The sequence below is a fragment of the Eurypyga helias genome, unplaced genomic scaffold (assembly GCF_000690775.1).
Source record: "Eurypyga helias isolate BGI_N326 unplaced genomic scaffold, ASM69077v1 scaffold17315, whole genome shotgun sequence".
NCBI lineage: Eukaryota > Metazoa > Chordata > Aves > Eurypygiformes > Eurypygidae > Eurypyga > Eurypyga helias.
In genome coordinates, this window is record NW_010249655.1 from 1 (window position 1) to 15,543 (window position 15,543).

Here is a 15,543-nt window from a genome sequence, read left to right on the forward strand (position 1 = left end):
AGTAACTTCCTGTGGTGTTTTTAAAGCCTTCGGTAATTCTCAGCTTGGCTTTTCCGGGCTTTCGAGTGTGTCTCTCTCTCAGTTTGTATTTTCAACGGGTAGTGTCTGGAGTACCCCGCAGAGCTGAGGCCAAGCAAGCCTCCTGCACGCTGGCGGCAGCGGCCCAGCAGGCCTTGTCCCTTCCTGCTGCATCATCGCTCTGTTGGCTCACGTCTGGTTTCTTTTCTGCCTTTGAGATAGGAGGTGTGCAGCTGGCAAGTTCATATTTCCAGTCTCAGTTACTTCTTTCTTAAATAAGGCAAAAATGCAAAATACTATGTTACGTTAATCTAGTTGACTTTGGCCTCTCTCCAGTGACAGGAATGCTGTGAATTCTTCCATGCAGCTTGTGGCTGTTTTTAGCTTGATGCCATCATATCTTTCCAGTGAGTACTTGCTGTGCCCTCCCCCGGGTTCCTGGTGGAGATACTGAGTAGGAATAGACTTGGGGCAGAACTTCACAGCAATGCTTACTGAGATGCCCTGCCATTGCAACAGCAAGGTATTAATTACCAGTCTCCTCTGAGAGTGTGTTTTATTTCACAGAACTGTGTACTAGCAAAAGTAATGGTCACCTAAGAGCTGGGTTTGTGTCTTGTCTTAAAGAGTATTATGTAAGTGGGTATCAAGATTCACTTTAATACCTTATTTGTTCTCTCTATTGGACTAAAAGAAGTTTGGTCGATAGGCTGGGTGTTACTAATCCCTATTCAGGATGTTTAGAAGTGGATTATCTATGTAAAGATTTTTCTGTAACTTTATTGTAAATTTGTAGACTTAAAGCCTCCCACAGGAATATGTTTTTAATCTTTTAAAAGAGGTAGCATTGTAAGATAACAGATAAGAAACGATGCATTGGGATTCACGTGTAGCAAAGCCTATGGTCCTTTTTTCCTCTATATTCTCTGAAACAAAGAATGACTATGAGTGATTTCATAGAATACACCATCCACCCAAACCTGCAGGCTCTCGACTTTTGTTAACTACCTGAATTGTCAAAAAGTTTCCTTGTTTGGCAGCCTCAACACAAACTCTTATTGGTATGCTCTTCGGGGCTGCAGAGAATCGTGATGAGCTGCCTTTCACAGAATCACAGCCTGGTTTGGGTTGGAAGGGACCTTAAATACCATCTAGTTCCACCCCCCCTGCCATGGGCAGGGACACCTTCCACTAGACCAGGTTGCTCCCAGCCTCATCCAGCCTGGCCTTGGACACTTCCAGGGATGGGGCATCCACAGCTTCTCTGGGCAATCTGTGCACAGTGCAGCTGTGGATTTCAGATTTTTCTGAAAAACCCAAGCTTTGTTTTTTCAGGTTTTAATTCAGCACTTCACTGCCAACTTAAGGTTTCTGTGGTTGTGGTCTGATTTTTTACTACACGATGGAGTTTGCTGTAACTAGTGGTTTACAAGAAACACGAAAAGATGTCAGAGATTTGACTGAATAACCCATCTCTCGACACATTCATTCAGACTAAGGAAAAGGACAACGAGCACGACATTCCATGACGTTCCAATTATTTGAATGGGATTAAAGTTTCTAAAAATTTACTGTCAAGTGAGCATCAACTGTTTTCACCCTGAGCTGAGTGAAGATGTATGTTTTTTCCTCTCTTGTAGGAGGAGGTTGACCCGTCACTTCAAGCACTCGAATCCCGCCAGGAAGAGATTCTGAAACGCTTGTATGAACTGAAGAGTGCTGTCGATGGCCTCTCCAAGATGATCCAAACCCCAGATGCTGACTTTGATGTAACCAACAGCATTCAGACTGATGAATGTTCTCCTTTGACAACAGATGGAGCAGACCTGGATTTGATGCTTGGAAAGGTAAGTTCACCTGAGCATACACATTGATAGATGCTCTGGGTGGGAAGTGTGGCATGAAAACTGGGGGCACTCAGAATGCATGTATTACACAAGTCTCTTATCCTTACCAATAACCTACAATTACCGTTTCGTTTTGGGCATCAATATTATGGACACAAACACTTGTAAATACTAAACCGTCTGTGTTCTCATTTGGATATAAAGCCAAGATAGAACGGGTACATTTGAGATTATGGTAGTTGGTTTCTTGTTTGTTACCAACTGGGAATTTTAACTTTGGCTTCAGATTGTACCAGAATTTACCTCAGTCACGTTCAGTATATTACTGTTGAGGAAGGAGGAGGTTAAATGTTTAAGCAAGTTTTAAGTGCCCAAACTGGAGTTACTTGAATATCCCTAGAATTTGGCAGTACACATGCACATTATGTATGTTTGGTGCCAGATGAGAACTCCAGTACTTCAAAGTCTCATCTGGAATGTCTCATCTGCTGAATGTCTGTCTTCCCATTCAGGATTATGGTGCCCTGAAAGATATCGTAATCAATGCGAACCCTTCCCTGCCTCCACTGTCGTTGTTAGTACTACACCGTCTGCTTTGTGAGCGCTATAAAGTACTATCAGCCGTTCACACCCATTCATCGGTGAGAAGCGTGCCAGAAAACCTCTTGAAATGCTTTGGAGAGCAGACTAAGAAGCAGCCACGTCACGAGTATCAGTTGGGCTTTACTCTGATTTGGAAGGATGGTAAGAATGAAGTTAGCGTGTAGATCTGTATGTTACAATGGATGAGGAGATGAAACGTGTGCTGTAACACCTCGACAGCAGGTGCTTTGGTGCCTTTGTGCCGACACACGATGGATGTGTACTGCAGGTACCACTTGGCTCTCTGTAACTGTGAACAACGCGGGGGACAGGAGGAAGATTGTGAGTGGTTACTGCTGTTGAAACACACGTGGCACTTACGTGGCTGGTTGTACCCACAGGATTGTTTTTGCAGAGATGCGTATCAGTTTCTACAACTAAGTTTGCTAGAAGAGAAATTCTAGAGATTGGGCTGAAGAGATTGGGCGAGAGATTGGGCTGAAGTTGGCAGGAAGTGATGGCTTTAGCCCAGGTTCCTGCTTTAGTCTAAAGACCCTGACTAAGCAAACAAAATTGTTCATCAGGTTTATGATGTTACAGTGTTGCTGGCATCACAAGTAAATGTAATGGTAATTCTGTCATGTATTTTCACTTCCCTGCTCTGTGGTATTCACTTCTTTCTCAGGTGAGAGATTGGGCTGAAGTTGGCAGGAAGTGATGGCTTTAGCCCAGGTTCCTGCTTTAGTCTAAAGACCCTGACTAAGCAAACAAAATTGTTCATCAGGTTTATGATGTTACAGTGTTGCTGGCATCACAAGTAAATGTAATGGTAATTCTGTCATGTATTTTCACTTCCCTGCTCTGTGGTATTCACTTCTTTCTCTCTCAATTTCAGTTCCAAAACCCCAGATGAAGTTTAGCATTCAAACCATGTGCCCTGTTGAAGGAGAGGGGAACATCGCTAGATTTCTCTTCTCCCTGTTTGGCCAGAAGTACAATGCAGTTACTTCAACTCTGATTGATAGCTGGGTTGACACAGCCATCTTCCAGCTAAAAGGCGGCAGCAGCAAGGAAAAAGGAGCAGTTTTGCGCTCTATGAACGCTGCCCTGGGCAAGACAGCGTGGCTGGTGGGAAATGAACTCACAGTAGCAGACGTTGTCGCGTGGTGTGCGCTGCGGCAGACAGGTAGTGCAAATGCTGCCCCAGCCAACGTGCAAAAGTGGATGAAGTCGTGTGAGAACTTGGCCCCTTTCAGCTCTGTGATGAAGCTGCTGAAGTAAGCCTGTACTCTTTGTAATGGTGGTGGTGTTAATCCTTCTCTGCCTCTTGCCTGCTGTAGTGGTTTGAGTCCAGTCTGAAATGTATTCAGGTACCACAGCTGGACAGACTTCCAAAATCAATAAAAGCGTTACAGCTGCCTTTTGGCTGTGCCCTTTCTTTTTGTAGCAAACATGCGTGTTACACAGCAGTTCAGGTACGGTAAGGTGGCGAAAGCAGGCCCCTGGAAGTACAAGCTGCACTTCTAATTTTTGCTTGCATTTTTCCCCTGTAACTGGAGTGCTCATTTGCACACTGTGTAGTGAAGCTAAGTGCACCAGGAATCCTGTCTCCTGACAGGAGGCTTCTGCATTAAGGCAAGAAGATGAAACCCTTTAAAGAACAGCCAGGAACATAAAAATGCACTGAAATTTTTTTTTTGTTAAAAAACAGTTTTATATAACTTAGCATACAATAGAGGTTTGTTCTTCCTATATTCAGACAGGAGAGCCCAGTCTTGTCTGTTCATCTTGTTCTTCAGAAAGCAGTCTTATTCTCTCTCTCAGCTTCTCTATTTCTTCCTCCTGCTGTCTCACCTTCTGCTGCAGGTTAGAAATAACCTGAAAATGAGAGTCTCTTTACTTCACTGAGAGAGGCAAGGATAGAGCCTTATTAACCTTGTTGAACTGTGTTTGCAGTCCCCTGCAGCCACATTCTGCATATCTGATGCTACAACTGAACCCGCAGACAAAAAAGTCTGGGAAGGGGAAATTATAAAAGGATTCTGCAGAGCTGATAAAAAGCTTCAACATCCCTTCTGACTTATAAAAATACCCCAGGCTGTATGTAAATCAGCAGTATTCATAACAATGTTACCTACACTTAATGACCATTAATGTACAGTGGTCTAAATACCATAATCAGGGAAAAAAGTCTCACTCATACAATCCTCTGAAGTTAAAAACAAAACCAAAAACCCCATAACAGGCAGGGAAACAAAGAGCATTTCTTTTAGAGTCCTTTATCCTGTGAAGGTTGAGGTTACTGGCATAACTTACATGTTCTGAGGTATGAAATAATTCACTCTCCCGAAGCTGAGCAGCAGTTGGTCTTTCTGTAGATCTCTGACTGGTGAGGAGTTTCACGTACTTGGCTTGAACAGGCCATTTTTGGTAGAAAGTATGAGGAATTTGGCCATTCCTTAAATGTATAAGAACTTCTGTTCTTTCCATTTCTGTTCCAAATGGTTGGAAGAGTTCCAGCAGGATAACCCCCATGCTGTACATGTCTGACTGGTAATGGGGTGAAGAAAAGGTTCTGGGATAACTGCTTTTTTAAATTACTTACTACATTTCTTTTTCTGATAAAAAACGCATGAAAACTGTTTTCACAACAATGAAGTTTCATGATTTTAAGCACAGTATTGTGATACTACTAGAGGAACACAAATGCAAGCCTATACAGATTCCTCAAGATGATCTTGGAAATGATTTTTGATTAGTAGCAAACCAAAAGGCAGAGCTGAAATCCATGTTTCAACAAAAACATTTGGAGTAACAGTAGGAGGAATCTAGGTATTTACCAAATACTGTGTATTTGCCTACTGAAAGGATTGTTCTAATCTCATTATCTATCATCATGTATTAACAGGAGAAAAAAAAGCAGCTCCCTACCTTGAAATCATAGTGGGATCCCTGCAATTGTTCTGGTGAGGCGTAGAGGCAAGTCCCCACGCCTGAAGTATGTGTCAATCCTTTAAAAAGGCAATTTAGACTTATTCAGCTAGTGTTACATTGTTGGCATTTAATAGTTAATGGTTTTAATATCATAGCCACCCCACTCAGCTTTTTCCTCTTACCATTTGTCCTTTCTGCCTTAAACCACTGGTCTGCATCATCCCAGAGAAGGTCTTTGCAGGCTAATCCGAAGTCTCCTATTTTTACATGTTGATCTGATCCATGTAGAAAGATATTTCTGGGCTACAAAACATAATAGTGTAAAATCTAAAATATATCTATATCACGAATTATGAAATTTCAGCTGTTTCAAAGTCTATAAAATCCAGTGTTTCACAGGTATAAGATGATAATTGTTTAGCACTTTATGTATCAGCAGCACCGTTTGGGCAGAACGATCACATGTGAAGGATCTAGAAAAAAGGAAAAGCGAAACAAGAAAAACAAAGATTTAGCAGAAAGGTAAAGTTGGGGTTTCCTTCAGCAGAAAATGAGAAGTTTGCAGAACAATAATGTTAGCAGGAAGAGGCAAGAGCAGACAGCACGAGACCAACTGTTGTAGCCGGAAGGATTAACTACCATCTTCGGGCTAGACATCATGTCAACCAGAGTACTTTTCCATGGGATGAGCACAGGTCCAACATGCTACCTGGTTCTGGGAAGTTGCTAGGAGAAAAGCCAAAGTGATGAGAGACTTGAGCAGAGAGCACTGACTGGAAAACCTGGAACAGTTTCATCCGTAGATTTTGGCTGTAGGACCACTGAGGAGGGGAAGCGCTCGCATTACGGATCTAGGAGAAAAAACGCGCTGGCCGGGGAGAAGAAAAGGTAATACAAAACCACTGAGTTTACATGGTCTGTTCCACAAGGCTTCTGAGCTTAGGTACGTTTGGATGAGGAGTGAGAGCACTGTTGCTTCGTGCTTGTTGCTTCCCTATTAAACAGAAATTAGCACTAACAAGAAAGCAAAGGCAACTTAAGCCTTTTTTTTTTTTAATTCTTAAGCTTCTGCTGGTTTTATAGTACCTTAAAAATGTTGCACTGAATAAAAAAAATGCAGCTATTTCACAGCTATGCTAGAACCAGACATCCTGCAACATCTCAAAGAACAACACTGTCCAGGTGCGAGATTCCAAATCCTCTGGTTCCGATAATGGATTTTCATTACAAAAATTGCAATTCCCTTGTTGAGGCAAAAAATGCAGCTACTTCACAGCTATGCTAGAACCAGACACCCTGCAACATCAAGAACAACACTGTCCAGGTGTGAGATTCCAAATCCTCTGATTACGTTTATGGATTTTCATTTCAAAAATTGCAATTCCCTTGTTGAGGTTGCTGTTATTCTCCCATAATGTACGTCATCTTTCTTTTCTTTAACCTCAAACAGTAATTTAATGAACTTACTTTAATGTCTCGATGCATCACTCCCATCCTGTGGATATAGCACACGCCTTCTACCAACGCCTGAAAAATCTTCATTGTCTGGCAGACATCTACAATGTGGTACGGACCTAAAACCAAGTGAAAGTCTAAATGATTCAGGAATGTCATCTTCTAGCTTCCGAAATATGAAAAGGCTACAATTTCAGGAGAGATGAGTGGAAGTCAGCTGACAGTGAACTGGTAAACCTTAGTCCTTGACTGAGGAGAACAGGTTTATCTTAATAGCAATTAAAACTAAGATTAAACATCAGTCACATAGTTTGTGTCTTACAATCTGCTAAGCATGCGCTTTTTTAATACAACCACCCCAGAGAAAGGAACGTGTCTCCAATGCCGTAAGAGCATTAGATCCGTTCTTCCAAGCGTCAACAATTCCTGACGACGGCTTGGTATCAGGGCATGAGAAATCTGGCCACTCAAAGTAAAAGTAGATTCTTTAGACCAATGACAAATTAGCCTGGGTAGGACTTTTGATTCTTTAGAACAAACTTACAAGCTTTTAAGCATGTTGTAACCTGTCTGGAAGAAAAGATGTATTTATATTTTCACAGTGGATAAATTAGCCTGTGAAGAGCTCTATTTTGTAGCAGCAAAACTACTACCAAAGCAAAATTTAAATTATTTAAACAGCTTACTGAGAAAAAGCAGGTTCTGTCAATGAAAAACTCTGTGTCAAATAAGCAATGTTGCCCACGCACAGATCTCTCCAGGTAACAACTATGCCTCAGGCATACATTCATTCTTTTTTGAAGAGTTATCTAATACTCATGAACTTCATCTCGTTTACCAGCACCTAGCAGACAAAGATTCAGTGCTAGCCACTGCTGGATTATGTGAATAAAGGATCTGATGAGGAAGATCCATGTTATAAGTTGCTGAAGTAAAACAGATTCAGACAAGTGGACTTCCAGTTGGGAAAAAAGAAATACTTGTTTTATCATGAATACAAGGATTTTTAAGACAGTGATGAACCTTACTGGGAGTTTCCTCGTTGCATCTTTTATTGCGGTCAACAATCCAATCGCACAAGGATATTTCACACAGTTGCATTTGTATATGAAGCATCAAACGATACTCCACCTAACAGAAAAATAATGGTTCATGATTTCGCCTCTGTAATATGAACAGTATTTCCTTAGTTCTTTTCTTCAAAGCTAGTAAAAACAAAACTTGGTTTTCTAAAATAAATAACCGGTTAGGTACCAAAATGACATCAAATGCACTATTATTAATCTGCATTCAAGAAGCAGAGACAACAATGCCTTTTTTTTTTTTTTTTACTCGTTCCTCACACTGTAACAACTGTTACATGATAAAACCTAGCAAAACAGCCCTTAATATTCAAATTAGAGCTTAAAAGCTTCTGGACATACTGAACATATGCTCATTCTGGCTTAAGAAAATAGTGTAAATTAATATAGAACAACAACAAAATCAACCGCTTGATATGGAACTTTATGATTTATTGACATGAGTATGTTACTTCATACTCAGTTTCTGATAACATACTAGTTCATTTGATAACCTGGACAACTCAAGCAAGCACCATTAAAATCTGGGATTTCTTGCAAGAGAGAATTCCAAATGATAGCAAAAGCCTGAAGCATCCAGAGCTGTCAGTGTTACACAAAACACATCAGCGGTATGAGTGCCAACAGTTTTAGAAGCACAGTGCACACCTTCATCTGTAATATCTTCATTACTCAAAGTAATTAAGGTGCTCTGAAAGGACCCAAGATGACTAACACATGGAAACTTTCCAGTATACTGAGTTTTGCCAGCTCCCCATGTCAGCTTCCTTGTAACGGTTACCCACGTCAGCAAAAATTGTATTTTTGGCTCTAATTGCAGTCATTTTGTTTTTTAAGATTTATCATTATAAATCATTCGTCTGTCTACCAAACTCCACTTTACAAACACCATCAAATTAGACAGCAGTTAAGTATACTTAAACGAGAACAGTATTTACCTCGAACCCTCCGCAGAGCGTGACATCACTCCTGGAGCGTTCTTCAGCGCAGGACTCGCTTCCCGTGCTAGCATCCTGGTGCAGACCAGCATGAGCTCCCCGTGCTGAATGATTTGTCACATCCGTTGATCCACTGTTAACACTACTTACAGAGTCTTCTTGTAACTCCATGGATAATTCACATATATTTGGTTGCAAACACTCTTTACTATTGCCGTTTGTAAAATCATTCCTTATGTCCATATTCTGCACCAGTTCACTACCCAGATCTCTAAGGGCAGTGCTGTCACAGGACTTCTTTTCTTGTGAAGTGAGGTCAGCAAAGATAATTGAACTACTACTTTCCACACTCTGAATGTGACAGTAATGACTGTAAATAAAGGGAGAGAACTCAAAATACACCCACAGTTTTACACCATCTACGTCGAGACACCATTCTGAAAACTCTTTTTTTCCTCAACTGCAAACTGCATTCCAGAGTAAGAGTTCAGCTGCTTCCCCAAATAAAACTTTAGGACTACACAATTGGCAGTGTAGGCTCCAGCCTTTTTAATACCTTCCCCCTGCAGGGATTTCTGACAGCTGACCCAGACGGCTCGTAGACACGTACAGTCCTAGGTGCCAGCGTTCCCGGGACAGAAGCAGGAGGCTTCAACATCCCTTCAGGTTTGGGGAGTTACACTGTGTTTCTCACAGGACTCCATCTCCTTACTGAAAAGGGCTGATCAAGGCTTCTGAGAAACAGAAGGCCCCATCACTCTAAGAGTACGAGTCAGTGTCGCTGATTGGCACAAAGCTTCTGAAGGAAACGCGAAGCCCAGTGCTCTACATTCAGGCACTCAAACTCAGAGATCCAAAGGTAGAAGTAGCCAGTAATATTCTTCAGCAACCAGAAGAGAAACAATGACAAGGATAATTAAAACCTTTTTTTGGTTATAATTTGGAAGCAAAGAGCACTTGTGCAATATATGCCGAATTCTGTACTCTTTTAATGTTGCTCTAAAAAGAAAAGCCTTTTGGTAAAGCCAAATGTATGTTACCATTGAGATTTATAACACTTACTTGCCACTCTCTTGCTCCAAAGATAATGGCTGCAGGTCCATTATTGTTTTATCTATTGGATGACAAGATAAACACGGTACGTTACACAACAAAGCACGCATGTATTTACTGTACAGTAACATTTAGGCTACAACATCTTACTGAATTTAACTTCATCCCCTGTAGACACCTTTTTCTCTATTTCTGCTGCTGCAAAAGGTGTTTCTTAGTCTGCTAAGAAGCAACCCTAATTATGTTTGTCATTGTTCTTTAACTGCAAAGGAAACAAATGTTGTATGAGGTCCTACAACAAGGGTTATGCTGGGCTCTTACATATTCAACTGGATTTCACCTTTAAGAAGTTACCCTGTTCAGAATTAAGGCGTATTATGATGATAACGCACAGCAAGGCACCATCCTTTACATCACTCTGCTGCTGTTTTGAAGACACCTGATATTTTGGCAATAATTTTCATTAAAATTCTATATTTATGTGAAAAAAAAAGTCTGTTTTAGCACACAGAACCAAATATGAAACACCAATCTTGTAAGCCAAGAAAAACCACTAAGGACTACAGGACCTAACTATAGATCTAGCTACTTAGGTTATCACCATTCAGTACTTGTGAAGCACTCCTAGCACTACAACGTCGCATCCTTTGAGACTGTCAGGATCGGCGGTTAAAAAGGTCTTGTCTGTTTTACTACCTTATCAACTTCCTGTGCATTTTCTTTTGTGCTTATAGCTGAGTGGGCATCAAGTCACTGACTTGGAAAGCAATGAAGTCACGTAGAGCAGAACCAACCCTCCCACTAAGAGAGGATCAAAAGATTTAACTGCTAAACACACTTTGCAAAAGGACAAGAAAGGGACAAACAGATTAGGGTTACAAAGGGACCAAGGGACAAAGCGTGGGAGAGCCGAGAACAGAGAAAGTAAAGAGAAAAAACAAGGGGCCAGGGAAGGTGATGTACAGTAAATATAAAAGTAGGTAAATTCTCAACAGTTACAGACAGTAGCTGATACCCCAAAAACCAGATTGCATAACTATGAAACACAATGCATCAAATCTAAATGCTTTCCTGTGGAAAGCAAAATAAGAGGGATTTAAAAAAAATTGTTGGCATTCAAGTATTTATTTCCAGGTTCTTTTCCAGATAGGAAGAGAAACAGTGGTAAATTTATTCTAATTTTGCTACAGCTGAGACTTCAAAACATGGTAGCAGATTTATGGGTTTTTTTTTTCTCCTGTTCATCACTTTTCCCCCAGTATCTGATGATGTGGCTCGTCCCCAGTTTTCATTCTTGTCCTTGCCAACCTACTACTTTTTGCATTAAAAGCTTCTCATTGCATCCCACTGAACTGCCTACCACTTTAAAATCCTCCTCATGGATTACCAGAAGTGAAGGTAATACTTCCACAGTCCCAAATTCATCACTAAGTAACCGCTAAGTTATTAGGGAAGAGATGGAAGTGCAGAGGGACACGAAGACCTGGTGGTCACTTGTAGTCTGCTTTGTTTTGGTTTTAAGGAGGGGAAAAAATAGTTAATTTACCAGAGAAGTAATACTCGCCTGCAAATAACAGTACAGTGGTTATAAGCAGGATGCAAGCAAGAATCACACACTATGCTCTACTTGCCTTTTGGGTGTACTGTTTGCACATATTCCATCCAAGCAGTGTGATAGCCTACGATATTAGGATGCTGCAGCCCAGCCAGCACTTTAACTTCTCGTAGCACCTAAAAATAACAAAAAGAAACCGTATGACTGTCCTTTATTCTGCGTGCTTTGTTAACCCAAAAGGTAACAGAAATAATGTACGGAGAGAGAAAGAAGAGATGAAATTGTTACAGTAATGGAGAAAATTTGGATGCTTTAAAACAAATTATGATTTTCAGAGTTGCAGAGATCATCAAATACAAGTTAATACTACTCTTCTTTTTAATGGACTCTCATTTACTTTTTTTTCTGCCAAGTATTGATAGGGGCAATTCTTTAGAAACTCAGCACGCATAAAAAACATTAATGTTTTAGATGTTTTGGGAAACAATTAACTGCATTACTCAATTAAGCGAGAATCAGCAAGAGCAGACAGGTAGTTGAGACAGATGAAACATGGGAAAAAGAATACCTTCATGCAGTCTCTTCTTGTAGCTTTCTTTATGTTAATTTTTTTAATAGCATAGAACTGGCCATCTAACTTGTTTCTGACCTGAAAACAATTGCAATAGGACAAAATTAGATGTTCATGTGCTTAGATTAACGAATTATTAAATCCTTTAGAACCAACTATTTTCTAATTTTTGCCTTCCCTTCAGATAACCTTTCACCCGTATCAGAGAACGAAACCAGGATTGGGCCCGAGCTGCCTAAGGTAGGGATACTCTACTTTTGCCTTCTTTCAGGACTGCAAGCATCTAAACCCAATCTTTGTAAAATACATAGCTTTACAGCTATCTTCCCATCAATTAAAAAAAAAAAAATGCTGACAGGTCCTGGTAAGTGTTTAAACAGGTTCTCAATAAATCTGTGACTCTTTCACGTATGGCACATACCATGGGGGAGCCTCAGGCTGGCCAGACACTACAAGCATTTCATGCAATTCCACACTGGGTTGGACAGTTAACATTCCTATTAAAGCTGCTGTTTTTCAAGCAGCTGCAGCTGGAACACTGCGGTACGCAGACTAATCAGTTCCTGTGGCTGTTTTAAGTCAATACATCACAGTACTTCACACAAGAAATAAGGCGTTTTCGTTCACTTTAAAAGGGTCAAAATATACAAAGTAAAACGTCTGACATATACTGCTTTCGACAAACAGAAACCAGAAACAACAACAGAGCATCTTTTGAAATGAAATGCCAACATCTTTCACATATGCGGGTTTGCACCTGTTCTGCTGGAAAATGAGTATTTTTGGTTTTCTATTAGAAAAAGAAACAAAACAGCCAGAAGAGTAACTCTGTATTTCAAAGAAAAACTATGTAGAAACTGATCAGTTATAAATGGAAGGTAAAGAATACCTTGTATACTGTACCATATCCTCCTTTTCCCAGCCTTGCAACCTCATCAAATTCATTCAAGTACCGTGAAGTCTGGGCTTCAAAGATAACTTCTTTTTCCCTAATCAAAAAAGTTAGGCTGCATTAAACTAAATTTCAGCTTGTAAGGTATTATATAGGCTACAGGTGTACACAACCTAGAAATACTCTTCACAATACGAGAAGCAGAAAGTACATGGACATTACCACGCTGCACCATTCACTGTTTCAGCGCATACTGAAAGCCAGCGGACTGCAACAGCATGCTCCCGTGCTACAAATCCACACTCTGCCTTCACAGAAGCATTAAGAGGATTTCTTTAAGTTTGTGCCTGGTAAATCTTGTTTTCCTGAATGATGGCACTAACTGTGAAAGTTGTACTGAAGAAGGAACTTTCACCAGATCACCGTGACAGTTTGGAGAAGTTTTTTTTCTACGTTTCAGAGCCTGAATATGTAATGCAGTATTAATTAAATTCAAAGAGGAACACAGAACTTCAGGGAGGTGGTTAGGTTTAGTAGAATCATAGAATCATAGAATCACTAGGTTGGAAAAGACCTTAGAGATCATCCAGTCCAACCGTATCTGTCCGCCACTAAACCGTATCTTTCAGCACCTCATCCACCCGTCTCTTAAACACATCCAGGGATGGTGGTGATGATGATTAGTATTTCTAAATGCTTTGAATACATACCCAATTGCATGAGAATCTCCATTATCAAGTTCCTATGAAACAACAAAATCCAATATAAAAACATGCCGTACAGAACAACAGGTCAACCATGCCATCGGCACGGCAGCTTAATCGAAACAGAAACTACAACCGTGTTCTTACAAGTAAGTGAGGTTACTGATAGCCATTCACATTCTGCAGAGCTTCATGAAGTTTAAGTATTATCCCACCAGCAATCTGTTAACATCTCTCTGCTGGGGAGATTACTGCCCTTTTAGAGTTCTGCTGGCAAACAGGATAAAATGAGAGCTCTAAAATGTGCTTAAGACAAAATTAACTAGCTTAGTTCAAGCAGCGAGATAAGCAAACTGGTCTGATTCAGCCTGAAGCACATTATACAAATTATGCCCTCCACTCATATAAGCGCAAGGGTGTTAACATAATCAGCTGAAACAGTTAAAAGTTGGCAACGGATGTCTATCCATTGTCGAAAAAAGCTGTAGCAATACTTAGAGCACCTTGGCTGCGTTTATAAAGGTTTAACTTTTGTTATTTAAGGAACAAACATTGCTGACTTCAAAAGCTTTGCACCTATAGAACCAGAACGTGCCACCAGAAGGTGCCATCCCAAACAGCTACGTAGGACGGGAGCGCCGTTTCTCCCGCTCTCCCGTATGATAATGGAGTTATTAAAAAGATCCAGTCCAATACGAAAAGAACCCCCAAACAAAAGCATCTTTGGATGCAACGATGTGTTAATTTCTTAATGCAGAGATTGCCAAAGAAATGTAACAAAGCTTACCCCATTAAGTATTTGTCGATTAGCTGCTCTCATTAGCTCAGTAATGGCTCTATTATGCTGCAGTCTCACAGTACTAAATTCATCACAGAAGGCAAAAGGGGAGAGCAACCCTGTTCTTGTGAAAGCTTGACGAAGGACTGTACAAAGGAACAGAGAAGGGTCACATTAAATAAAGCCTGCCAATAAGACCCTGTAAACAGTCGGTTTTTAAATGAGAAACTTTATTTGAAAGATAGTGCATCTGAAAAACTGAACAGTCACTCCTACGCTAATGCCGTTTCCCATACTCTTTGCAATAAAAACTAATTAAATCCAAACTAGAGCTGCTCTGTGGGAATCCCTCCGCATAGTACAGTTATTTGCCATGCCCTTCACGCTCACAACTGCATCTCCTTCCTTATCTCCGCAGAAGAATTATACATCCACCCATTCGCTTACTTCTTACCCCTGGATCAATGAAAAGTGAAATTCAAAGCATGTTCTTTATTATAAGCATGTCCTTGTAATTCTGAAGTGGTAAAGTCAAGATTTTTTAATTTACAGTTTATACAGTTTAGTAAGGAGAAAAAACTTCAAGATTGTTTCTCAAATACTCTAAGTATGTGCCTAAATGAATAAAATACCTAAGAGAAGTCACACACCGAAAAGACAAATTTCAAAAGAAACAGGTCACTCCTAAAATTGTGAGCTCCCTGGATTGTATCAAAGGACTTTACAGGAAAATAAAGGGCTTACAAAAGTATTTACTCTGATTTTCACAGACCAGAATTTTCTAAGATTTAGTGAAAACCAAGCTACAGCCATTTCTTCATAAATATTTTTATAAAATTCCTCTTCTATCTGGGTTTTTAGATGGTTTTACAGTTAGGTAGTTTACCCTGCTACCCTTCTCATGATGCAACTCACAATTTAACTGGAACAGAACTGTCTGATCCCTCCATCCACAACAATATTCTGTTACTGTTCTCAAAAATGAGACAGACCCTAATTCCCAATGGAGTTGATCCAGGGTTTTCACCCTCTCAGAATTCCTCGTCCCAGGGGGATGAGGCCTACAGCTCTGTATGGATCTCACACTGTAACCCTGCACAGAAGAATCCGGCGCGTAAGGCACGTTAAGAGAGG

The 15,543-nt window shown here is 40.4% G+C and overlaps 2 protein-coding genes across 2 annotated transcripts in view; one reads left to right on the plus strand and one right to left on the minus strand.

The window, feature by feature from the left end:
• Positions 1–1,658: 1,658 nt before the first annotated feature.
• Positions 1,659–3,867, plus strand: AIMP2 (aminoacyl tRNA synthetase complex-interacting multifunctional protein 2; the record flags this gene model as incomplete). Its single annotated transcript, XM_010151447.1, has 3 exons — positions 1,659–1,865; positions 2,378–2,609; positions 3,343–3,867. Coding segments are annotated over 3 exons (825 nt in total), but the record flags the coding sequence as incomplete, so codon positions are not given.
• A 253-nt stretch (positions 3,868–4,120) lies between these two features.
• EIF2AK1 (eukaryotic translation initiation factor 2-alpha kinase 1) overlaps positions 4,121–15,543 on the minus strand; it is a gene marked incomplete at its 5' end in the record, with an annotated part of 11,608 nt that continues 185 nt past the window's right edge. The window contains 13 exons of the mRNA XM_010151448.1: positions 4,121–4,325; positions 4,764–4,997; positions 5,379–5,458; positions 5,564–5,684; positions 6,849–6,973; positions 7,865–7,967; positions 8,857–9,226; positions 9,919–9,970; positions 11,541–11,640; positions 12,033–12,113; positions 12,925–13,024; positions 13,638–13,669; positions 14,419–14,555. Coding sequence (XP_010149750.1) covers positions 4,203–4,325; positions 4,764–4,997; positions 5,379–5,458; positions 5,564–5,684; positions 6,849–6,973; positions 7,865–7,967; positions 8,857–9,226; positions 9,919–9,970; positions 11,541–11,640; positions 12,033–12,113; positions 12,925–13,024; positions 13,638–13,669; positions 14,419–14,555 — 1,658 coding nt within the window. The remainder of the gene's footprint in view (positions 4,326–4,763; positions 4,998–5,378; positions 5,459–5,563; positions 5,685–6,848; positions 6,974–7,864; positions 7,968–8,856; positions 9,227–9,918; positions 9,971–11,540; positions 11,641–12,032; positions 12,114–12,924; positions 13,025–13,637; positions 13,670–14,418; positions 14,556–15,543) is intronic.